The following is a 23,276-nucleotide window of genomic DNA, read 5'->3' as shown; positions in this document are numbered from 1 at the left end:
GTGAGGTAGGTGCGCGCGTGTGCCGGTCCCGGGCCTGAGTGCGGGGCAGGAGCGGGGAGCGGGCGCAGGAGGGCGCGGGCGCGTGCAGGCGGCACAGGCTGTGTGCCGGGCGGGGTGCGGGAGGGCGCGGGCGCGTGCAGGCAGCGCAGGCTGCGGGCGCGGGCGCGGCGCGGGGGGCGGCGGGCGGCGGCGGCCCCGCTCCCTCCCGGCGGCGCGTGGGTGTGCGCGCTCTGAGCGGAGCGCGCGGCTCTCGGGCGCCCGCAGCCCGCCGGCCCCCGCCCGCGCCCAGCCGGTGTCGCCGCGCCCGCGCCCCGCAGCCGCCGTGCCCGCGAGCGGGAGCGGGAGCCGGAGCCGCCGCCGCCGAGCGGAGCGCACGGAGCCGCCGCCATGGCCACCACGGCGCCCTGCACCCGCTTCACGGACGAGTACCAGCTCTACGAGGACATCGGCAAGTAAGAGCCGCGGGCGGGCGGCGGGAGGGGGAGACCGGACCCCGGCCCCGCGCGCCCCCGACCCCCGCTCCGCTCCCGCCGGCCAGGCGCACGGCCCCGCGTCCCCGACCCCCCGCCGGGCCCCGGCCCCGACCCCCGCCCGGCCCCGACCCCCGCCCGGCCCCGGCCCCGGCCCCGGCCCCGATCCCCGGCCCAGCCCGCGGGACCTCAGCGCGGGCCCCCGGCCCGGCCCGCGGCGCCCGGGGGAGCTCTCCGCGCGGCGGGGGCGGCAGCAGGTGTCCCCGGAGCGGGCAGACGTGACGCACTCGGCGGCGGGAGGCGGCGGGCAGGGGCGGGGGGCCGGGGCCGGGGGGCCGGGGGGCAGGGAGCCGGGGGGCAGGGGGCCGGGGGGCAGGGGGCCGGGGGGCAGGGGCCGTCCTGCGCGGGGCTCGGTCCCCGCCCCCACGGCAGGCAGCGGGTGCGGGGGCGGCGGGACCGCGGCGCCGGCTCCTCCGCGTGGCTCCCGGGCGGGAGGGGCTCCCTGCGCGCCGGCGGCGGGCGGCGTGGGAGCGGCCTCGGCCCGGGGTCCCGGCGGCCTGGGCTCCGCGTGTCCCCCCATCGCCCCGCTGGGGGGAAGCGGGGGGCGGGCCGGGGCCGGGGCGGGTCAGTCTGGGGCTGAGCCTGGCGGGGCGCCTGCGGGTCCTTCAGGGTCACGGTGGATGGGGAGTTCGGAGGGGTTTGCTGGTGGGAAGGCTGCTGAGGGTCCAGGTGGGAAGGCTGCGGGGACAGCTGCCCCGGGGCCTGGGTGGTGGTGGTGGTGGGGGGGGGTTCTGTGACCCGGGAGGCCCCGAGGGGCCCCTGAGGCCTGGGCAGTGAGTCTGGAGGTTGCTGAGGCCAAGCCCCTGCCTCTTCCGCCCCTTGCGGCTGCTGGAGGATCCCTCTTACACACCCAGGGTCGGATCCTTGTTTTCTTTATTTCTTAAAAATATATATATTTTTATTGACTTCAGAGAGGAAGGGAGAGGGAGAGAGAAACATGAGAGATAATCATGGACCGGCTGCCCCCTGCACCCCCTCACTGGGGATGGAGCCCGCACCCTGTATGTGCCCCTGACCTGGAATGGAACTCACCTCTGGGTTCATAGGTCAGCGCTCAACCACTGAGCCACACCGGCTGGGCCTTACTCTCTTTCTGAAAACACCTCTGAAGTGATCCCTGTGATGGTGAGGGGCGCTGATCATTGGTGACTGGTGCCCAGATGGTGATCTTTGGTGACTGGTACCCAGATGCTGATCATTGGTGACTGTGGTGCCCAGATGGTGATCATTGGTGACTGGTGCCCAGATGGTGATCTTTGGTGACTGGTGCCCAGATGCTGATCGTTGGTGACTGGTGCCCAGATGCTGATCGTTGGTGACTGGTGCCCAGATGGTGATCATTGGTGACTGGTGCCCAGATGCTGATCATTGGTGACTGGTGCCCAGATGGTGATCTTTGGTGACTGGTGCCCAGATGGTGATCATTGGTGATTATGGTGCCCAGATGCTGATCGTTGGTGACCGTGGAACCCAGATGGTGATCATTGGTGACTGGTGCCCAGATGCTGATCATTGGTGACTGGTGCCCAGATGGTGATCTTTGGTGACTGGTGCCCAGATGGTGATCATTGGTGATTATGGTGCCCAGATGCTGATCGTTGGTGACCGTGGAACCCAGATGGTGATCTTTGGTGACTGGTGCCCAGATGCTGATCGTTGGTGACCGTGGAACCCAGATGGTGATCTTTGGTGACTGGTGCCCAGATGGTGATCATTGGTGACTGGTGCCCAGATGCTGATCATTGGTGACTGGTGCCCAGATGCTGATCGTTGGTGACCGTGGTACCCAGATGGTGATCATTGGTGACTGGTGCCCAGATGCTGATCATTGGTGACTGGTGCCCAGATGGTGATCTTTGGTGACTGGTGCCCAGATGGTGATCATTGGTGATTATGGTGCCCAGATGCTGATTGTTGGTGACCGTGGTGCCCAGATGCTGATCTTTGGTGACTGGTGCCCAGATGCTGATCTTTGGTGACTGGTGCCCAGATGCTGATCATTGGTGACTGGTGCCCAGATGCTGATCGTTGGTGACTGTGGTGCCCAGATGGTGATCTTTGGTGACTGGTGCCCAGATGCTGATCTTTGGTGACTGGTGCCCAGATGGTGATCATTGGTGACTGGTGCCCAGATGGTGATCTTTGGTGACTGGTGCCCAGATACTGATCTTTGGTGACCGTGGTGCCCAGATGGTGATCAGTGGTGACCGTGGTGCCCAGATGGTAATCATTGGTGACTGGTGCCCAGATGCTGATCATTGGTGACTGGTGCCCAGATGGTGATCATTGGTGATTATGGTGCCCAGATGGTGATCGTTGGTGACTGGTGCCCAGAGGTTAATTGTTGGTGACTTTGGATGTCCAGCCAGAGGAGTGTGGGGTGTGTGAATTCTCTGGCTCACCCTGCAGGTGCTGGGGTGCACCAGATGTGGGCAGGAGGGTGGCTGAGGGAACCCCTGATCAGGTCAAGGCCAGGCCCTGGGGACCCACAGATTTCCTTCCCTCAGGGGGGCTGGTGGGGTGCCCGGCTCTGGAGAGCAGGGCCGAGGTGAGCCCCTCGAGCCCCCTGAGTCCCCTCCCTAGAGGAAGGCATGGGCTGGGATCCTCAGAGGCTGGCTGGGGAGGGAGGGCGCCCATTCGGAGGCGCATGTTCCTCTGCTCGCACCAGGCACCCCGAATCCTGGGCCTGAAGTTCAGAGCTCCCCGCTCTCTGTGAGCCTCTGGGTCCACAGCTGCGCAGGCCCCACCCCTGCTCTGGCTCCAGCCGCGCTGCTTACGGTGCTGGCTGCCGCCCACCCACCCTGGGGAGTGCAGCCCTCGGGGCTCCTTGGGAATGAGAGGGGGTGGCATGCCCTGCAGTGCATGCTGGGTGCCCACCCTGCCCGCAGGGACCAGAGCAGCTGACAGCGGACGGGCAGCTGAGCCAGGAACAGCTGAGTGGGTGGGAAGCCTCGGTGGAGGGGCCCGGGGCCGGGAGCTTCGGCTCTGCCGGCACCCCGTCGGCCTCCCGGGGTGCCAGTCCGGTGAGGGCTCTGCTGGGCGGTGTCCCGGGCAGGAGGAGGCCAGGCCGGCGGGGAGCCGGGCGGGCCCACAGGGGCCGGGCTGGCCGGCTGTCGTCAGCGCCAGGCCTGCCGGAGGCACAGTTGGTGTTGCTTCCTGGCCCAGGTGGACGCGTCCAAGTTTATTTAAAGCGGCAGCCCTGGCACCAGGCCGGCAACGCCGAGTGCCCGGGAAGGGCCGGGCCCCTGCCCACAGCTGCCCCGGTGTGGCCTCAGCATCTTCTCCGCCCCTCTCCCTGGCGCCTCTGCTGGCATCGTCTCCAGGGCCTGGGCAGGGGTCTGAGGGCCAGAAGGAGCCGTGTTCTGGCTCTGCCCTCTCGCCGGCAGCCTGGCGTGGCCCTGGTCCCGGGTTCAGAGCCGCCTCGAGAGGGTCCCGGGCCAGCACAGGCCAGAGGGGAGAACTCCCAGGAGCAATAACTAAACACACGTGTCTCTTCGACCAGAATTGGAAACTTACTCTTTTATCCTTTTGGGTTTACATACTTTAAAAAAATATTTTTTTATTGATGTCAGAGAGGAAGGGAGAGGGAGAGAGAAACATCAGTGATGAGAGAATCATGAATCGGCTGCCTCCTGCACGCCCCACTCAGGGGATGGAGCTGTCCCGGGCCTGTGCCCTGACTGGGACTCGAACCCTGACCTCCTGGTTCCTAGGTCGACGCTCAGCCACGGAGCCGCGCGGCCGGGCTCACGTCCTCTTTGTTATAAGCAGTAGCATTGCAGGCAAAGGTGAGCTTGTCCCTCCCGCACGGGTGGCGGCTTCCAGACCCTTTTGAGTTGGTGGACATGGATGTCTGTGGCCACCACTCATGTGTGTGTGTCCTGGGCACTTTACCTAAAACCCCTGAGACCCGTGTCCGCACTCAGCTGCGCCTCCAGGGCCCGGCTGCTGCCTGTGCACCGCGACCAGCACACTCCCGCCCGGGGGCGATCCGGGCTCCCGTACCCACGGCCCCTGTGAGTCTCACGTGCTGGGCCTTTCACTGGGTCAGAGGAGGTGCCGTCTCCTTCACACTGTGGGGCTCCCCGCGAGAGCCACACCTCGAGGAGCAGGTCACCTTGAACCCGGTTTTATTTAATTATTTAACGATGCTGAGCGGGGCGGGTGACCTGCCCCCGCAGCGAGGAGGCCAGCGCCGACCTTGGTGTGCCTTTGACTCCGTCCTGGGCGTGACCCTGGCCGAGGCGCCCGGCCGGCGGGGCCACACGGAGCTGACGCCCAGGCAGAGGGTGCAGGGTCCGAGCCGACGGAGGGTGTGGGTGGAGGAGGAGCAGGGTGTTGGCTTCCTCCCGCCTCAGGGCCTCGGTCTGTGCTGTTCCTCTTGCCCAGCGGCCACGCGGCGCCCCCTGCTGCTCGGCGAGGTCACGACCCGGACCCCATGCCGTCTTCCCCGGCGCCTGGCACGTCAGACACAGGCGGTCCCGCAGAGTGGGCTCCGGGCCCGCCCACGCTGTGACCCCGCCTGCCTCTCCCGGGAGGGACGCCCGGGGTGGGGCCCGGCCCGGGAGGAGGCTCCGGACAGCGCCCGGGGCTGCCGCAGGAGCACATGAAGGTGATGCTCGCTCAGCTACTACCGAGCGGTATTTTTACCCGTAACCTACTTTGCCGAGAGCTAAGAATATAGCTCGCACTCCTACCTGCCTCTGCTCTGGTGACGGTCGCCGCGGTTACCCGGCAGCGGGTACGTGAGCGCTGGGTCTGCAGTCACGGCCCGAACGGGAGAGGCAGCGGCCTGGCCTCACCCAGGCCCCGGCCCCGGGCGGGCTCCGCAGGCCCTGGGCTCTGGGTCCTACCCTCTCTTTTCTCGGGAGCTGGTGACCCCACTCCCGTCTGCGTCGTCATGAAAGGCTGCTCCTCCACCCCAGCCTCTCCCCCGCACCAGTCTCCGGCTCTGTTCCCCGTCGGGCACAGGCCCGGGGTTGAGTCTTGATCCCCAGTAGGGGGCGTGCAGTGGGTAGCTGATCGATGGTTATCATCATTGATGCTTCCATCTCTCCCTTCGTTTTCCTCTGAAATCAATTAAAAAACGTATTTAAGCTCTGGTCTGTGTGGCTCCGTGGTCAGAGCATCAGCCTGCACACCGAAGGGTTTTGGGTTCGATTCCCCATCAAAGGGCTCATAACTGGGTTGTGAGTTCATGCCCCACCCCCTGTTGGGTGCATGTCATGAGGATTAAAAAAAAAAATAACAAAACATTTTATATTTTAAATATCTTTATTGATTTCGGAGAGGAAAGGAGGGAGAGAGAGAGAGAAACAGCAAAGATGAGAGAGAACCATGGACCGGCTGCTTCCTGCATGCCCACCCAGGAATCGAGCCCGCAACCCGGGCTTGTGCCCTGACTGGGAGTCGAACCCTGACCTCCTGGTTCATAGATGGACGCTCAGCCACTGAGCCATACCTGCTGGGCAAAAACAAACATTTTTAAAATTATTCCGCTGGCTGATGCTGGCCTGCTTGTGGTCCTCTCGGACCCTCAGCTCCGCAGGCTGCTCCTCGGCGTCCTTGCGCCTTCAAAGCACCAGGCTGTCCCGGCTCCCTCTCCTCGTCTCGCCATGGCAACCAGCGCTCTGCCCCCATTTGGGAGAAGCAAGGCTCGGAATGTTATCTTATTAATCAAACGACAACGACAATTTCATCTTATTAAAAAAAAAAGCAATTCACATGTGTGTGCAATAAACGTGACTCTGTACGCATCACTTCCTCGCTCCCAGAGGCCCTGGACTGTGTTAGCGTCAGCACCGGGATCTGTGTGGGGTGGTACCTGTGTGTGTACGGACACGTATGCACATAACGCGTGCGCACATGCACACACACACACACATATACACACAGGATTTTGAAAACGCAGGTGGAGTCTCCTGTGGGTGATTCCCAGCCCGTTGGCCCAGCCCTTGTCCGTGACGACAGCTGTGTGTCAGTCTTTCTCACAGCCGGGCTGCCGGCTCTCAGACGGGCACGTGTGTGCGTGTGTGTGTGTGTGTGTGCGCGCACGTGTGTGCGTGTGTGCGCATGTGCGTGTGCGTGTGCATGTGTGTGTGTGCGTGCGCGCGTGCGCGTGTGTGTGTGGCGGGGGAGGAGGGGGGGCAGATTTTTAAACAAAAATGGAGCCCAGCTGGGGTGGCTCAGTAGTTGAGCATCAACCTATGAACCAGGAGTCAAGGTTTGATTCCCAGTCAGGGGCACCAAAAAAAAAAAAAAAAAGCAATGATAAAACAAGAAGTTAAATTTAAGTTCCTGTCGGAGGGGGCCTCCTCCTCATCCATACTGAGCTGCCTGGTCGGGAGCCCGCTGCCGGGGACTGAGCAAGAGAGTGGCCCTTCCGGAGGTTTCTGGGATATTTTCAAAAACGTAGTTTTCTCTCTGCCTGAAAAAATGGAACCTGATTATTTTTAAAGCATCTCTCGCCACTGCGGCCGCTCTGTTAATGCAGAGACACAGAAATCATTATGTAGCAACGAGGTTTTCCAAAAACGGCCCTCTTGGCGCAGCACAGGAACGCATGTTTTATTCATGCGCAGTGCGGGGTCTGTGACAGGAAAACACGCCATCGCGCCAGAGGGGCTGCCGGTGCGGCCTCGGGGCTGCCGGGCGGCGGCGGGCAGCAGCCTGCACGGTGGGCCTGGAGGACGGCTCTCGGGCGCAGGGCCGCTTCTGGGCGAAGCCAGCGCCGAGCCTCTGCTGGCTCTGGAACAGATTGGCGCTCGCGGGCACAGACGAGAGAACATGGATGGAGGAAGCATGAGCCACGCTGTTCGGTGGGAGCCAGCGGGAGCCGCCCCACGTGACGCAGGCCGGCAGCCGCGGGGCGGGGGGGGGGGGGCGGGTGCGGGAGCGCGCTCTTCCGATGCGACACCCTCCGGGCGCCCGCACCTCCACGTGGGTGCCTGTCCCTCGGAGCTCCCTGTCCCCACGCCCCCGCTGGGTCCCAGGCTCCGGGCGATGCCCGGGCACAGCAGGTGCCCCCGGGCGGCTCTGCAGGCCATGTCCTTCCCAGTGTGCTGGGCACTCGCCCGTGGAAGGTGCGGCCTGGGGGGTGGCAGGAGGTGCTGGTGGCCCTGGGTCCTCAGGTGGCAGCTGGTGAGGTCAGTGCAGGGCTGGGTGGTGCCCGCGCTCCGTGCCAGGGGGTCTGCGCCCTGGAGGGGCAGCGGGGCCGGCATTGGTGTAGCATCAGCTGGGGGCTCTCGGCCTGGAGAAGGTGCCCGGGGCTGAACGCCAGGCCTGGCTGCAGGCCCTCAGTGTGGCCGGCGGGCAGTGTGGGCACGGACCTGCTGGGGCCTCTGCGCCCAGCCAGCCACGTCCCCGCTCGCTGCCCTGCCGGCAGAGCTCACCGGACCGGCGTGCTGGGGGCTTGGTGGCCCCTGGTGTTCAGTGTCGGCCGCCCCATCGAGGTCGCTGAGCCCAGCACTGAACAGAGAAACAAAATTCTAGCCATGAGTGTAGTTCAGAGTTTTTACTACTTAAAAAATAAGTAAAAGGGCCGAAACGGGTTTGGCTCAGTGGATAGAGTGTTGGTCTGTGGACTGAAGGGTCCCAGGTTCAATTCTTGTCAAGGGCATGTGCATTGGTTGTGGGCACATCTCCGGTGGGGGGTGTGCAGAAGGCGGCTGGTCGATGATTCTCTCTCATGGATGTTTCTAACTGTCTATCCCTCTCCCTTCCTCTCTGTGAAAAATCAATAAAACATATTTTAATAAATAAATAAATGGGAACAGTGAGCCCAGCGGGCATGGCTCCATGAGCATCAACCCAGGACCCAGGAGGTCAGGGTTCAGTTCCCGGCCAGGGCACAGGCCCGGGTGGCGGGCTCCATCCCCAGCGGGGGGCGTGCAGGAGGCAGCTGAGCAGTGATTCTCTCTCATCACTGATGTTTCTCTCCCTCTCCCTCTCTGACATTAATAAGAACTTATTTTGAAATAATAAATAGGAGAGGAGGGTGTTTTGTTCAGCCCGTCTGAGGCCAAAGTCCCCGACAGTCACGCCAGCCCGACATCCGGGCGGGAGCCGGGAGCCGTGTCCTGTGAGCGAGGACACGACTTCTCAGCGAAGTCCGGCGGCCTCAGGCCGGGCTGCCCCTGCGGGCGCGGCGCTCCGCCCGGAGGCGGGCGGTGAGCACTGCCGTCAGCCAGCGTGAACCTGCATTGATGGAGCGAACACTCCACCGTGCTTCCTCGGTAAAAACATGCAACCGCCCAGAAGCAGGCGGACTCCCTCCGCGGACACCACAGCAGCCCAGCTCCCTCCGCACCAGGAGCCACAGGCCTCCGGAGCCTCCGGAGCAGGAGCCCGGGACCCCCCGTGTTTCATCCCCAAACTCGGCGAGGAGACGACAGCGCGGTGCTGAGGACGAGCGGAGAGGCCCATCGCCGGGGCTGGGCGAGGTGGAAGGCCACCCCTCCTGCAAAGACGCAGTTCAGGGTGACGGCTGTGGAGGTTCCAGCTGCTTTTTAAAAAACCCACACGCTGATTCTTTTTAAAAATACATTTTAAATTGATTTTAGAGGGGGGGCGGGGAGGGAGAGAGAAACATCATGATGAGAGAGAATCGTGGATCGGCTGCCTCCTGCACACCCCACACTGGGGATCCAGCCCGAAACCCGGGCCTGTGCCCTGACCGGGCATCCAGCCCTGACCTCCCGGTTCACAGGTGGACGCTCACCAGCTGGTTCTGCGGTTCGTATGGAAATGCCGGGACCCAGAAGAACCAGGACCTCTGGAGCGAGGGGAGGATGGGGGGCTCACACTCCCGATTCCAAAGCGGACAGGGCAGCCACGCTGTCAGAGGAGACACGGCCGGGCAGCCTGGGGAGGACGGACACGGCCGGGCAGCCTGGGGAGGACGGACACGGCCGGGCAGTGTCCTCGGCGGCGGCTTTCTGACATGGACGACAAGACCGTAGGATGAGGACAGAATCAGGTCCATCGCCAAGGGGATGGCGGGGCATCCACCAAGAGGGAGGTGGGAACCATCCCAGCAGACAGCGTCCCCCCAAAACCAGTCTCCGGTGTCGTTGTCGGAGTGAAAACCGTACCGTTTCCCGAAGAAAACGTAAGCGTCCTTGGGGTTTGGCCGCGTGTCAGACGCAACACCAGACACACGGCAGAGAGATGGACGGACTGGGCGTGATGGAGCCCGTGGGCGCCCCCGGCAGGGAAGGCGCCGCAGGCCCGGCTCTGACGCGGCCTCGGTGGAACGGGTGGGGCCTTGTGCCTGACGGTGAAACGTCCTGAGTCATCGGGGGCGCGGCGAGGCCACAGTGCGGCCCGGTGCGGCGGGGCCTGAGGCCGTGACGCCCTGCGGGACGGGGAGGCAGAGGGCAGCTCCTGGGGGCCCGCCCCACAGAGCCGGGGTTGCCCCGTGGCCCGGACAGCCACAGGGCAGACACTGGCTCTCGCCCCGGCGCCGATGGCTGGAGCTTTGTCCGACGTCGCAAGGCAGCGGATTTGATCCCCCGTGAGGGCAGAGCTGAGAACATACAAGAACAGCCCATGAATGCGTAGAGAAGTGGGACAAACGTCGGTGTTTCTTTCTCTTTAAAATCAGCCAGTAAAAGTCTGAAAAGAGAAGAAACGTCCCAAATGTGCGTCCACTGATGGACGGGCACAGGGCGTGTGCGGGCCAGTCCCGCCCTCCTGCCCGGCCTGCCTCCCAGCCCGCCCGGCGCCCCTGCTGAGCGATGGGATGCTGTCCCTGGGGGGCCAGCCCCTCAGCACCGCCTGACGGGGTCTGACAGCCACAGGCCGCCCAGTCCCCGGGTGTCACGGCGCCAGGCCCGTGCTGTGTCCTGTGGAGCCTGAGTCCTCCCTCCGGCCTGCCACGTGCTCACACGCTCACAGTCGCTCACACGCGCTCACACGCACACACACACCCTCACACGCTCACACTGGCTCACACGCTCACACTCGATCACACGCTCACACAGTGAGGCCCGCGATGGCCGACAGTGAGGCCCTGATGGCCGACAGTGAGGCCGACAGTGAGGCCGACAGTGAGGCCCCGATGGCCGACAGTGAGGCCCCGATGGCCGGCAGTGAGGCGCGATGGCTGGCCGCCGACCGGGGTTTGCGTTCCTGGTGAATAGAGCTGAAGGGACGGAGTGTGATGGATCTGGAACAAGACAAGCCCCTAGGACTGACCTGTGATGTGGGACTTGCATCCTCTGCTGTGGGAAAGGAGAGCAGGGTGGGGGCCGTGGAGGTGGGGGTAGGGGAGGTGGGGGGCCATGGAGGTGGGGGGCCGTGGAGGTGGGGGGAGGGGAGGTGGGGGCCGTGGAGGTGGGGGGAAGGGAGGTGGGGGCCGTGGAGGTGGGGGGAGGGGAGGTGGGGGGAAGGGAGGTGGGGGGAGGGGAGGTGGACGGGGAGGTGGGGGGAAGGGAGGTGGGGGGAGGGGAGGTGGGGGGAGGGGAGGTGGGGGAAGGAGAAGTGGGGGGCCGTGGAGGTCAGGGCAGCTCCCCCAGCTGTCCAGCGCCTCGGGGAGTCCCGTGTGGCCACAGTGGCTTCCATCCCGGGGACACTCGCTGGGTCCCCCTCGGCTCCCCTGGGTGCTGCTGACCACGAGGACCTGGGTGGGGCGGCCCCTCTCCAGCTGCCAGGAGGCCCCTGCCTGGCCCTGGGGCAGAGAAGAGGCAGGAGCTGCTGAAGAGGGACCCCTCACCGCTCCCTGCCCACAGCCCGCTCACGGGGCTGGGGTCCGGGAGACTCACCGGCCCTGTCTCTGCCCGCTTGGTCCCAGGGGGGCTTTCTCTGTCGTCCGACGCTGCGTCAAGCTCTGCACGGGCCACGAGTACGCCGCCAAGATCATCAACACCAAGAAGCTGTCCGCCAGAGGTAGGTGGGCCATGTGTCCTGACCCAGCCTGTTGGCAGCACACATGCACAGTGCCGTGTGTGTATGTGCACACGTGTGTGCAGAGCGCAGCCTGGCTGTCCTCGCCCGGCCCTGCGTGGCGGGGATGCCGGCGTGGGGTCGTGCAGCTGTGAGAGGCAGCCACGCGTGGCGCTCTTTCTGGTCAGCGCCCACGTGTTTTTCCCCGTTTTTGCTTTCACTACCTCCATCCGCTTTTAAAACCCCGGACACCTGTTTGTGTGAAGTGTTTCGTTTCTGGCGGGTGAGTGGCGGGTCCTGCATCGGGGCTGTGGGTGCAGCAGGACCCGTGACCCCGAGCCCCCTCCCGCCCACGGGGCAGAGACACCCGCCGGGCGCCGGCCTTCCCAGAGGCCGGGTCCCGGCGGCCACCTCCGGGGACGGCGGCCGGTCCAGCACAGGGGTCAGGGGGCCAGGCCTGGGGAGTGACCGGCTGCGGGACCTTTCTGCCCAGATCACCAGAAGCTGGAGAGGGAGGCTCGGATCTGCCGTCTGCTGAAGCACTCCAACATCGGTGAGCGCCCGGCCGGGCCCCCCCGCCACAGCGGGCGGCCTGCCCTCCGACCCCGACCCTGAGGCCGCTTCTGCATCGACCCCCTGTCCCCCTCTCCCCTCTTCAGGGGCTGGGCCAGCCCCTTGGGGAGGTGGAGCCATGCCCACCCTGGTAACTCCCAGGCAGGGTTCTCGGGAGGCAGGCAGGGCCTGGAAGTCCTGCAGCTTCAGAAAAGCCACAGGTGCTGCTCGCAAAGAGAAAGGGGTGGAAACCAAAGACACGGCAGGCTCCGCCCCCTGGGGTCCGGCCTGGACCGGCCTGGCTCTGCAGAGCCTGCGTCTCGCAGCCCCGGACCCAGAACTGTGTGTGTGTGTGTGTGGGGGGGGGGTGTGTCTCACCCGCCAGCTGCCCCTCGGGGACGCGGGACACGTGAGCTCCAGAGCCAGGTCTGGTCTCGGGGGGCAGCTGCGGGAGGCCCAGAGCCGGTCTGTGGGTGGGGCAGTGGGAGCTGCTTGGTCCCCAGACAGTGCTGACCTGGACATCGGGGTGGTGTCGGCCTGCCTGGCCCTCGGCCTGCCCTTCGCCCCGGGGCTCCCTTCCGGGGTCGGGTGTGTGAGTTCATCGGGGTACCCCACACCCCAAGAACCGCCCATCAGGGCCATGGCTTCCGCCCCCCCCATCCCCCCCCCCCCGCTCTGCCCGCCTCACGGTCTCCCTCCCCGCAGTGCGCCTGCACGACAGCATCTCCGAGGAGGGCTTCCACTACCTGGTCTTCGATCTGTGAGTGCTCGGCCTCAGCCCCAGCGGGGGAGGGCGTGGTCCCGGCTCCTGGCCTCGCCCCTCGCTCCCCCTGCTTACACTGGGCGCCTCTGTCCCATGCTGGCCACTGCTCTGGGCCCTCCTCCAGACAGAACACGGCGGGGGGGGGGGGGCGAGGAACAGGCCTCCCTCCTCCCTCCATGTCCTCACCACCTGCTGGCGTGTGCACAGAGCGTGAGAATGCACGTGTGTGGCTCTGCTTCCATATGTTGATGAGTGTGTGTGTGAGTTGTGAGGGTGTGTACCTGGGTGCACGTGTGAACTGTGACTTGCAGGGGGTGTTCGTGTGCGTGTGTGTGTGTGCCTGTGTGTTTGTGGGTTGTGTGTGTGCCTCATGTAGTGTGTGGGGTGTGTGCGTGTGTGTGGGGTGCGTGGAGGCTGGGTGGGAAGGCACCTGGCCCGCCTCTGGCTCTGCTGGATTTAGACCTGGTGATCTCACCCTGCTCCCCGACAGCCCCCCGCCCCCCTCAGCGCTGTATTTAGCTCCTGTGAGTCAGTGCCCTGGGGACCTGCAGGGGCAGGGCCATGGGCTCTGGGCAGCCCTGGGGCCTCCAGCTGCCAGGGGCCAGGAAAGCCCCACCGGTGCTGTCGCCATGGTGACGGCTGCCTGCTCCGAGGACAGCTGCCTCGCCCGGGGCCTGAGGCCTGAGGAGCCTCCGCCCACTCAGCTTCGGGGTCAGGAGAGGCGGACGGTCCCTGTGGGTGCGGCCCGCTCAGGACCCCGTCCCCCGTCCCTCGTACATGCTGGGGTCAGAGGCAGGGGCCGGGCTGCCTCCAGGCTGTGCCTGAGCGCTGTCCATGGTGCTTCAGTGGCAGCTCCCCCCAGGCAGTGCCAGCCGAGCGGGAGGTGCCCTGTCCAGGGGCTCAGGAGCAGATGGGGAGGGAGTGGTGTGCGTGTGCATGCGTGTACATGTAAGCGTGTGCCGTGTGTAAGTACTGCCCACACGACCCTGCTCTCCGCCCCTCTGTGCACACCACGTGTCCCAGCCCGGGGCACCTGGAAGGCCGGGGCCCACCCTGTGGGCCTGGCCGTGGCGGGCTGCAATGGCGGCCGCTCTGCGGGCCGTGGGACCCGGAGCCCCTGTGGGCCTCGCCCACCGAAGGCAGACCCTCTCGGAGGGCCCCCGGCCTGTGGGGCGGCGGGAAACCCATCTTCTCAGGCCCAGCGCCACGCAGACCTGGGTCACTTGGGCGGGTCACTGACCTCAGCTTTCTGAGCTTGAGTGCCACTGGGGGGAGGGGGGAGAGCAAATGTGAAAGCCCTCAGCGAGCTGTCAGTCCTGGGTGGCAGGCAGGCGATGGGGCAGGTGCTGGTGGGGGAGGTGGTGGGGGGAGCCAGGAGGAGGGGAACAAGGTGGGAGGAGGAGGGGGAACGGGGGTGGGGCGTAGCAGGGGGGAGGTGGGGGAGGGGTAGCAGAGGGAGGAGGAGTGGGAGGGGGAGCAGGGGGAGGGGGGCTTGAAGGGGTAACGGGGGAGCAGGGGGAGGGGGGTGCCAGGGAGGGGACTAACGGGTGTCCAAGGCCGTGACCCCGTGTGCTCCCGCAGGGTCACTGGCGGGGAGCTGTTTGAGGACATCGTGGCGAGAGAGTACTACAGCGAGGCGGACGCCAGGTGGGTGAGCGCCCTCGCCCGCCCTCACTCTGCCCTCGCTCTGCCCCCCGGCCCCCGCCCTCACTCTGCCCCCCGGCCGCCCTCACTCTGCCCTCGCTCTGCCCCTCGCCTGCCCTCGCTCTGCCCCTCGCCCGCCCTCACTCTGCCCTCACTCTGCCCCTCGCCCGCCCTCACTCTGCCCTCACTCTGCCCTCACTCTGCCCCCCGGCCCCGCCCTCACTCTGCCCTCACTCTGCCCTCGCTCTGCCCCCCGGCCCTGCCCTCACTCTGCCCTCACTCTGCCCCTCGCCCGTCCTCACTCTGCCCTCACTCTGCCCTCACTCTGCCCCTCGCCCGCCCTCACTCTGCCCCCCGGCCCCGCTGCCCCCGACACGGGCAGGCAGACAGGCAGCTGGGCGGAGATGCCAGTCTGCCCCCGGCTGAGCCCGGGGCCCTCTAAGCAGGGGGGCAGGGGGTGGCCTGTGCGGGAGGACCAGGCTCTGGCCCCGGGGAGGGTGCTGTCGGGGGCTGATGGCAGGCAGGGGAGAGCAAGCAGGTGGGTGCCCTCCTGCCCCCGAGGTCAGTCCACGGCCCCCGCCGCCCCCTCCCCGGTGCCGCCTCGTGCAGCTCCCAATTCCTGTCCCAAAGACAGACCGGACCCCTTTCCCAGCATTCTCTGGGGCCCCCATGTTCTCCCGGAGCCCCTGGGGTCCGGCGGGCAGGAAGCCGGCCCGGGTGGGGGGGCGGGGTTCCCGGGACCCAGGCAGCTCCTCCTGCGGGTCAGCCTCGGACGAGGGGCTGTGGCCCCGCAGCCTGAGCCACGGTCAGCGTGGCCGCGGGTGAGGGCACGTCCGGAGGGCAGGCCATGGCGGTGGGGGGCCTGCGTCCCCGCCTGTGGGCCAGATGCCCCCCATCTGTGACGGGGGCTCCTGACGGGTTCTTGGCGAAGGCCCTCCTGGCCAAGGAGACGTGTTTAGAAGGAAGAGAGGCCAGCCTGGTCTCCGGGGAGTGGATTCGGATGCTCTTCCATTTTTAATCCTCTGTCTGTTTTAATGCTTTAATGAATATGCATCACTTTCCTAATCAGGGAGGTGAAGGTGGTTCTGAAGTCGCTCTGTGACTGGCTTCTGCCCCTACAGGCCATGCGCCTGCTGTGGGTCCGGGTGCCGTGGTCCTGGTGGCGCTGAGCCGGGCAGCCGGGGGGCAGGGGGAGAGCCGGGCCATGCGGGGGGTTGGGCCACGGGGGTGGGAGAGCCGGCTATGGGGGGCAGGCGCCGGTGGTTCTGAGGCTCCATGGGGAGGGGTTCCATCCAGGCAGCCTCCGGAGAGGAGGGAAGCACTTTGTCTGCTTCGTGAAAACGGAGCACAGCCTCCGCCTCCTCTGCCCAGCACCAGCGGGCCTGTCCAGGGCGGGTGCCCACCTGCCTGCTGAGAGGTCGAACCCAGGGCCAGGCTGACCTCACACTTGCCAGGGCCCAGGGCTCCTGGACTGCACTCCCTGCAGGAGGAGGGCGCCCCCTGGCGGCTGTCTCCTGTCATTTCCCGCTCTGGACCCTCTCCCCAGCTCCTGGACCCTCAGCGCCCTCCACTGGGCACCCCCAGGCCTGGCACCTCCCTTGGTGTGCGATGGGGCTCTGCCTTAGCCCGGCTCCGGGCCTGGGCCTGGGACCCTCCCAGCTGCTCACAGGGACTTCCTAGAGCGCCCGTGTGGACCACACCCTGAGCCGGCCTGGGCATGCATACCCAGTGTGCCCACCCCCTCCAACCCCCCAACCACCCCCACACTACCACCACCCCGCCTCTTCCCCGTGCCCCCCGCATCCCACCTGCTCCCCCCAAGCCAATCACCTCTGCTCACCTGTTCCTTCCTCCGGCCTCACCCCTTCACTCCTGGAGGCCCTCTGCCTGCTCCCCGCCCTCGTGCACAGGGGGGCTCCCTGGCTTTGGGGTCCCCCGGAACTGGCCGGGGCGGGGGCTCTGCACTGGGGCCCCTCCTGCGATCTGTTTGCTCTCAGCCGGACGGGGAGGGGGGGCCTGGAGGAGGGGTGCTCCCAGCCATCCCCGTGGGTCCCTCGGAGCCCCTTCCCGGGTCCCCGCCTAGAGGAGACGGTGTGTGGTGCTGGTGCTTTGGAGTCTGGGGTCACCATGGTGCCGTGGGGTGAAGCCGTCGGGGGGGCTCCGTGCACCCCAGGGCTGTGCTGAGCAGGAGCCCGGCCAGGCCGGCGGCCTCCCTGACCAGTGACCCCCAGGGCCGTGTCCGATGGGCGTCCTGGAGGAGGGCCCCCGCGGGAGTGGTTTGGTGACCTCGACCCAGGAGGCTGGCGAGGCCTCGGAAGAGGAGGCGGAAGCCGAGCGGGGCGGCGGCGTTCGGGACGTGTGCAGCCGTTTATTGGCCCCAAAGCAGAACGGCTCAGAGATGGGGTGGGTGGGGATGCCGGCGCGGAGAGGGCCAGAACCGGGAGAACACGCCGGGCCCGGCCGGCCTCTGGGACAACTCGGAACCGTTCGGACCACGAGGTGCCTGAGCGGCTCGGAATGTTCGGACCACGAGGTGCCTGAGCGGCTCGGAATGCCGGACGGCCCGAGGAGGGGTGCGGTCCCGGAGCCCGAGGGGGCAGGACCGCGGCGGCCGAGCCGGCGGCCTCGGCCCAGCCTGGCCTCAGCTTGGAGGTCCGTCCAGGCGAGGCAAGGTGAGGGGCCCGGGGCCGTCCCCCGACTTGGCTGTCGGAACGGGCTGCTCCCCTCCACAGGCTGCGGACGGGACTCCCACGTGGGGGAGAGGCCGGGAGAGCCAGCCGGAGGCCCCGCACTGCCCGTCGGCAGGCGCACCGTGCTCCGTCCAGCCCGTGGCCAGCCAGACGGGAGCGGGAGTCTGGGTCCTGCCTGCCGGTGCCTGGCCACCAAGCGGGGCCTGCAGGAGGTGGGCGGCAGGGGGCAGGCCTGGACGTCGGCACACGGACGAGCCCTCGGTGCTGGGAGCCCAGACCCAGGAGGACGCCACCCCGAGGGCAGCTGTGCAGCCGTGCGGGGACCCGGGCCCTGAGTGACCGCGCTCCTTGGGCTGGACGCCGCCCGCCGCCGTGGGACCGCGTGGAGCCTCGAGGGCGGGCCTCGGGGAGGACCTCATGGGTTTGCCCGAAGCAGAGATCCCTTCGCAGCTGCGGGCGGGTCAGGGTGAAGGCCCCGGCGGGCATGGACAGCGGCTGGGGCATGAGGCCTCTGGCCCCGGCGCAGGCCGGCTCGGAGGACGGCAGGCCTCACGCTGGCACGCAGACACGCTGCCCCGGGCGGAGCCAGCGTCGGCAGCAGCAGACCGGGCAGGGGGTCCGCGGGGTCGCGCTGTGGGTGGTGCCTGAGCGCCTGGTCTGTGTGAGCCCGTCCTCGGCACGTCCTGGGCTGTGGGGGCCCGGCCTCCCGCCCGCAGCCCGGCAGCGGCTGTGCCAGGCAGATCACCGGGGGCTGTGGGGGGCGGGCAGGAGGGAAGCCTGGGCCCAGGTCGGTGGGCACTGCCTCCCGGGTCGGCGCCTGGCTGCCTCTGACTCCAGCTTCAGCCACGGGCGTCGCAGGGGTGTGGGGGGGACTCCATGGGGGACCGGGCAGCAGCTGACGGTGCCCAGATGTGGCCACAGCTTTTCGAGGAGAGGCCGGCCCCGCTCCTTGTCCTCCTGGTTGTTAGAAACAGCTGACCCAGCAGCGGAGGAGGGGTCCTGGGGGGTCTGCCTGCCCTCCCCCCCATTCGGAAGGGCTGTGAGGGAGACCGGGGTGGGGGACCCTGAAGGCCATTGCCTGGCCCTGGGGGCGCCTCGGGCCCCTGGCCTCCGAGTGCGGGGCAGGGACACTGAGCTCAGTGGACAGAGCTGGGCAGCCTGGCCAGGCCTGGGAGGTGCCTGCGGGTCCCCCAGAGCGCCTGGCCGCCTGGACTGAGGGGGCGGGTTCTGACTTATTGGGATGAGTGGCACCTGCTCTGGCCCACCAGTGACTGGGGGCTGCAGCATCAGCACTGCCCACACCCAGGTGCCCCCTTCCCGCTCTCTCTTTGCCCTTTCACCTCTGCCCTCTCCTGCCCGGGTTCCCCTCAGACTGTGTTGCCGGGGGTGGCCTCCACCCTGGCCCCCCTCCCCGAGGGCCCAGCTCAGAGTCAGGCCTGGCCAGCATGAGCCTGGGGAGGGGCCGGGAGGGGTGGGCCTGGCCCAGGGGCGGGCGTGGGGGGCACAGGGCCGGCCAAGCCTGCGCTGACCTGGGGCGAGGGGAGCCCCCAGCCCCTCCTGACTCGTGTCTGCTCTGAGGTGGACGGTGCCTGGATTCCCTGCTTCCCGTGGCGCCCCCAGCAGGGCCTCACCCCAGCGTCCAGCCCTGCTCCTGCACCGGCGGGCCACTGCCCTCCTGCCCCCATTCCTGAGCCCCACACTCCCCCTCCCCACTCCTGCACCCCCCGCCCCCCCTGCCCCCTGCCCCGTGCCCCTCGCCCCCCCCACCGCTCCCGCGCCCCCTGCCCCCTGCCCCTCGCCCCCCGCCCCTCGCCGGCGCCCGCACTAACGCGCACGTGCTTCTGCTGCAGCCACTGCATCCAGCAGATCCTGGAGGCCGTCCTGCACTGTCACCAGATGGGGGTCGTGCACAGGGACCTCAAGGTGAGTCCCGCCTCCGCACCTCGCCCGCCGTCCCACCCGCATGTCCCTGACCAGAGGCCGAGGGCCCTGTGAGCACACACCTGTGCATGCATGTGTGCATGAAGGTGCGTGATTGTGCATGAGATGTGTGTGTGCTTGTGAGACGTGTGTGTGTGCGTGTGCATGTGTGTGTGTGGGGGGTGTCTGCACGCAGCCCTCATAGCACCTCCAGGCAACCATCTGAGGGGATGGTTGTCAGAAATGGTGGCTTCGGGTCCCAGACCCCCACCCCGGAGGCCGCCCAGAGGAGGGGCTGGTCCCTCAAGGGCAGAGGGTGAGGTGCCAGTGGTCTCTGCAAAGTCTCCACCTCGTCCCCGAGACCCTGTGGCCCTCAGCTCAGCCTGGCCCAGCGCCCCAGACCTTTCCAGAGGAGTCATCCTCCGCCTCCTCCCCCTCCTCTCCCCTTCTCTGTCTTTGGCCCCAGTTCCCTCCGGCTGGGCCCTGGGCTGTCCTTTCTGCTGAGAGGCCCCCTGGTGGCGGAGAGGCAGCCTTCCCTTGGAGCTGGCCGTGCGTGTGTGTGTGTGTGTGTGTGTGTGTGTGTGTGTAAGTGTGTGAGTGTGTCTGTGGGGTGCTCTGTGCCCTCCCTGCTCCGGCTCCCGTGTCTGCTTTGTGCTCTGCCCTGGTGCTCTGTGCCCTCCCTGCTCCGGCTCCCGTGTCTGCTTTGTGCTCTGCCCTGGCACCGTCTCCTCTGAACGGCCTGGTTCGGGGCCTCTGAGAGGCGGGGCCACAGGGGCGGGAGGAGGCCCCTCCTTCCCGGATCCCCGCACGCAGAGGCCAGGGCAGGACTGTGGGGGGGCTCCCAGCCCAGAGTGACGGGGAGAGGGCGCACAGACCTCGCTGGGGAGGAGGCTCCCGGCGGGGCGCCCCCCCAGCTCCAGCTCCGAGGACGAGGATGGCGGCCTGGCGGAGCCCCTCCCCGTCACTCTGCGGGTGCTCTGGCCCCGCAGGAGCGTGGGGTCCGCAGAGCGTTGTCCCCGTTGGGGGCTGCGGGGGCTGCGGGGCGGTGGGCCCAGCAGGGAGGGGGTGTCCTCATTCCTGGGGGCTGTGACCCTGAGATTCAGCTCCAGCCTCACCGCCCCAGACCTCCTGACGTGGTGCCCGGAGGTGGGGTCCGGCCGGCCCTCACTGGCTGTGGGGCCGGGCACCTCGGGGTCACAGGGAGTGTCCGCACACGTGGGCTGTGGCGCTGGCCTTCTTGGTGGCGCTGAGGTGTGTGATGGAGCGTTGGACCGAAGCAGTCTGTGCCAACCGAGGACGTGGGGGGCTCTGGCCGAGGACATGGGGGGCTCTGACTGAGGACATGGGGGGCTCTGACTGAGGACATGGGGGGCTCTGGCCGAGGACATGGGGGGCTCTGACCGAGGACATGGGGGGCTCTGACTGAGCACATGGGGGGCTCTGGCCGAGGACATGGGGGGCTCTGACCGAGGACATGGGGGGCTCTGGCCGAGGACGTGGGGGGCTCTGACCGAGGACGTGGGGGGCTCTGACCGAGGACATGGGGGGCTCTGACCGAGGACATGGGGGGCTCTGGCCGAGCACATGGGGGGCTCTGGCCGAGCACATGGGGGGCTCTGGCCGAGGACGTGGGGGGCTCTGACCGAGGACATGGGGGCTCTGACCGAGGACATGGGGGGCTCTGACCGAGGACATGGGGGGCTCTGGCCGAGGACATGGGGGGCTCTGGCCGAGCACATGGGGGGCTCTGACCGAGGACATGGGGGGCTCTGGCCGAGGACATGGGGGGCTCTGACCGAGGACATGGGGGGCTCTGACCGAGGACGTGGGGGGAGCAGAGGCTCTGAAGACAGAGTTCGGGGTCTTTCAGAATCGAGGTGACGGAAGTCAGGGGATGGACTCCAGGCCTGTGACCAAGACCAGGGCTGCCCTGAGGGGGTTCCTGGTGCAGGCGGATCCCGACACAGACAGAGGGCCCTGAGTGACAGGCCGGCTGTGACCTCCACGACCTCCCTGGGTGGACGGACCCTGGGGGAGCTCCTCCCCACAGAGCCGCCTCCTCCCCGTGAGGGAGGTCTCGGGGCCGGCCTGTGGGCGGGCGCCCCGCGGTCGGGGGCTTGCGGGGAGCACTCACTCCGGGCCAGCGCCCCAGTGCTGTCCTGGCTCCATGGGACCCCAGCCGCACTCAGAGCCAGCCTTTCCCAGGAGGCTCCATCCCTCGGGGCTGGGGTGCAGGCCCAGGGCCCACGGGGTCAGCGGTGCTGGCAGACACCCACGAACAGGTCAGGCCCGAGCGCCCGCCTGCAGCCGCTGTCCCTGTCTCTCCCCCTGGGGGTCCCGCAGCCCGAGAACCTGCTCCTGGCCAGCAAGTGCAAGGGCGCAGCCGTGAAGCTGGCGGACTTCGGCCTGGCCATCGAGGTGCAGGGCGACCAGCAGGCGTGGTTCGGTGAGCTCCTGGCTGGGCCGGGGGTTGGGGGGGGACAGAGAGGGCTCGGCACCCAGGCCCTCACCCCTCCCTTCCCGCCAGGGTTTGCGGGCACCCCTGGCTACCTGTCCCCCGAGGTCCTGCGCAAGGAGGCCTACGGCAAGCCAGTGGACATCTGGGCGTGCGGTGAGGCCCGGGGCGGGCTGGGGCGGGGGAAATGGGCGGATGGGGGGAGTGGGGGGCTGGCAGAAAGGGAGGGCAAATGAGACCAGCTGGAGCCCCTCCCGCCCTGACCAGACCTGGGCCCCAGCGGCTGCTCAGACCTGTGCCCGTGCCCGTGGGCTCAGGGGGCATGCAGACTGCCCTTTGCCTGGGTTAGGATGGGGGTGAGAAGCCGGGGATAATATTTTGCCACGTGAGGGTCCCCAGGCCCCGGTGCCTTCCTGGGGCTGCCTGGCTTTGGGGGGACCCTTTAGCTGGGGCTGGGAGCCGGCTGAGGGTCCACCCTGCCAGCTGCACACTCACCTCCTGGGGCCAGGTCTGGTCAGGGCGGGAGGGGCTCCGGGCGCGGTGGGGGGCATAGTGGGCGGGCATGGCAGTGGGCGGGTGCGGTGGGTGGTGGGCAGGCCCGGTGGGCGGGCGTGGTGGGTGGTGGGCGGTGGGTGGTGGGCGGGCCCGGTGGGCGGGCGTGGTGGGTGGTGGGCGATGGGTGGTGGGCGGGCCCGGTGGGCGGGCGTGGTGGCGGTGGGTACCAGCTGAGCCTGCCCCCTGCAGGGGTGATCCTGTACATCCTGCTGGTGGGCTACCCGCCCTTCTGGGACGAGGACCAGCACAAGCTGTACCAGCAGATCAAGGCCGGCGCCTACGATGTGAGTGCCCCTGCCCTCCCCCCACCCCCCCCGGAGAGCTGGCCCTGTGGGCCCGGACCCCCTGAGCACCGTCTTCCTCCAGTTCCCCTCCCCCGAGTGGGACACGGTCACACCCGAAGCCAAGAACCTCATCAACCAGATGCTGACCATCAACCCCGCCAAGCGCATCACCGCCCACGAGGCACTCAAGCACCCGTGGGTCTGCGTGAGTCCGGCCCCGGCCCCGGGGGCGGGCGGGGGGGCCCTGGTCCTGCCCTGCACCGGCCGCCCTGAGCCCCGTCCCTGCCCTCCTTCCCTTCATCCCCCCTGAGCCCCCCTGCACCCTGTCCCCTGCCCCCCTTCCCTTCAGTCCCCGTCCCCTGCCCTCCTTCCCTTCAGTCCCCCCTGAGCCCCCCTGAACCCCCGTCCCCTGCCCTCCTTCCCCTTCAGTCCCCGTCCCCTGCCCCCCTTCCCTTCATCCCCCCTGAGCCCTCCTGCACCCTGTTCCCTGTCCTCCTTCCCTTCAGTCCCCCCTGAGCCCCCGTCCCCTGCCCCCCTTCCCCTTCAGCCCCCCCTGACCCCCTTCCCTTCAGCCCCCCTGACCCCCTTCCCTTCAGCCCCCCCTGACCCCCTTCCCTTCAGCCCCCCTGCCCCCCTTCCCCTTCAGCCCCCCCTGACCCCCTTCCCTTCAGCCCCCCCTGACCCCTGCGCCCTTCCCCACAGCAACGCTCCACGGTGGCCTCCATGATGCACCGGCAGGAGACGGTGGAATGCCTCAAGAAGTTCAACGCGCGGAGGAAGCTCAAGGTGAGGGCGGCCGCACCGTGTCCCCAAGGCGCCTGCCCCTGGGGCTGTGCTGGGAGGGGGGACGCTGCACGGCCGGGCCTCCGGCCCCCAGGAGCTCCGGGGAGGGCGTCCCGCTTCCAGCCAGGCCCCAGTGCTTGGGGGATAGGAGGGAGGGGTACCCCGAGGGGCCCAGCACACTGTGCCTTCGGGGAGAGGCCCCCCGAGAGGCCCTGG

At 67.7% G+C, this 23,276-nt stretch overlaps 1 protein-coding gene across 4 annotated transcripts in view; it reads left to right on the top strand.

The window, feature by feature from the left end:
• The first annotated feature begins 211 nt into the window (after positions 1-211).
• Positions 212-23,276, top strand: part of CAMK2B (calcium/calmodulin dependent protein kinase II beta) — a 38,955-nt gene continuing 15,890 nt past the window's right edge. For 3 of the 4 annotated variants that reach the window (XM_084896623.1, XM_084896622.1, XM_084896621.1), the window contains exons 1-11: positions 272-452; positions 11,323-11,417; positions 11,908-11,967; positions 12,672-12,726; positions 14,311-14,376; positions 18,914-18,986; positions 21,327-21,429; positions 21,511-21,594; positions 22,183-22,277; positions 22,360-22,482; positions 22,980-23,063. In XM_084896623.1, the coding sequence (XP_084752749.1) occupies positions 388-452; positions 11,323-11,417; positions 11,908-11,967; positions 12,672-12,726; positions 14,311-14,376; positions 18,914-18,986; positions 21,327-21,429; positions 21,511-21,594; positions 22,183-22,277; positions 22,360-22,482; positions 22,980-23,063 (903 nt within the window). In that variant the 5' untranslated portion in view covers positions 272-387. Of the gene's footprint in view, positions 453-11,322; positions 11,418-11,907; positions 11,968-12,671; positions 12,727-14,310; positions 14,377-18,913; positions 18,987-21,326; positions 21,430-21,510; positions 21,595-22,182; positions 22,278-22,359; positions 22,483-22,979; positions 23,064-23,276 lie in introns of all 4 variants that reach the window. The other variant, XM_084896624.1, reaches the window with a different exon arrangement.

The sequence above is a fragment of the Pipistrellus hanaki genome (assembly GCF_964339955.1).
Source record: "Pipistrellus hanaki genome assembly, chromosome: 10".
In the NCBI taxonomy this organism is placed as follows: domain Eukaryota; kingdom Metazoa; phylum Chordata; class Mammalia; order Chiroptera; family Vespertilionidae; genus Pipistrellus; species Pipistrellus hanaki.
The sequence above is the reverse complement of the archived record's forward strand: the minus strand, read 5'-3'. Positions and strand labels throughout refer to the sequence as shown.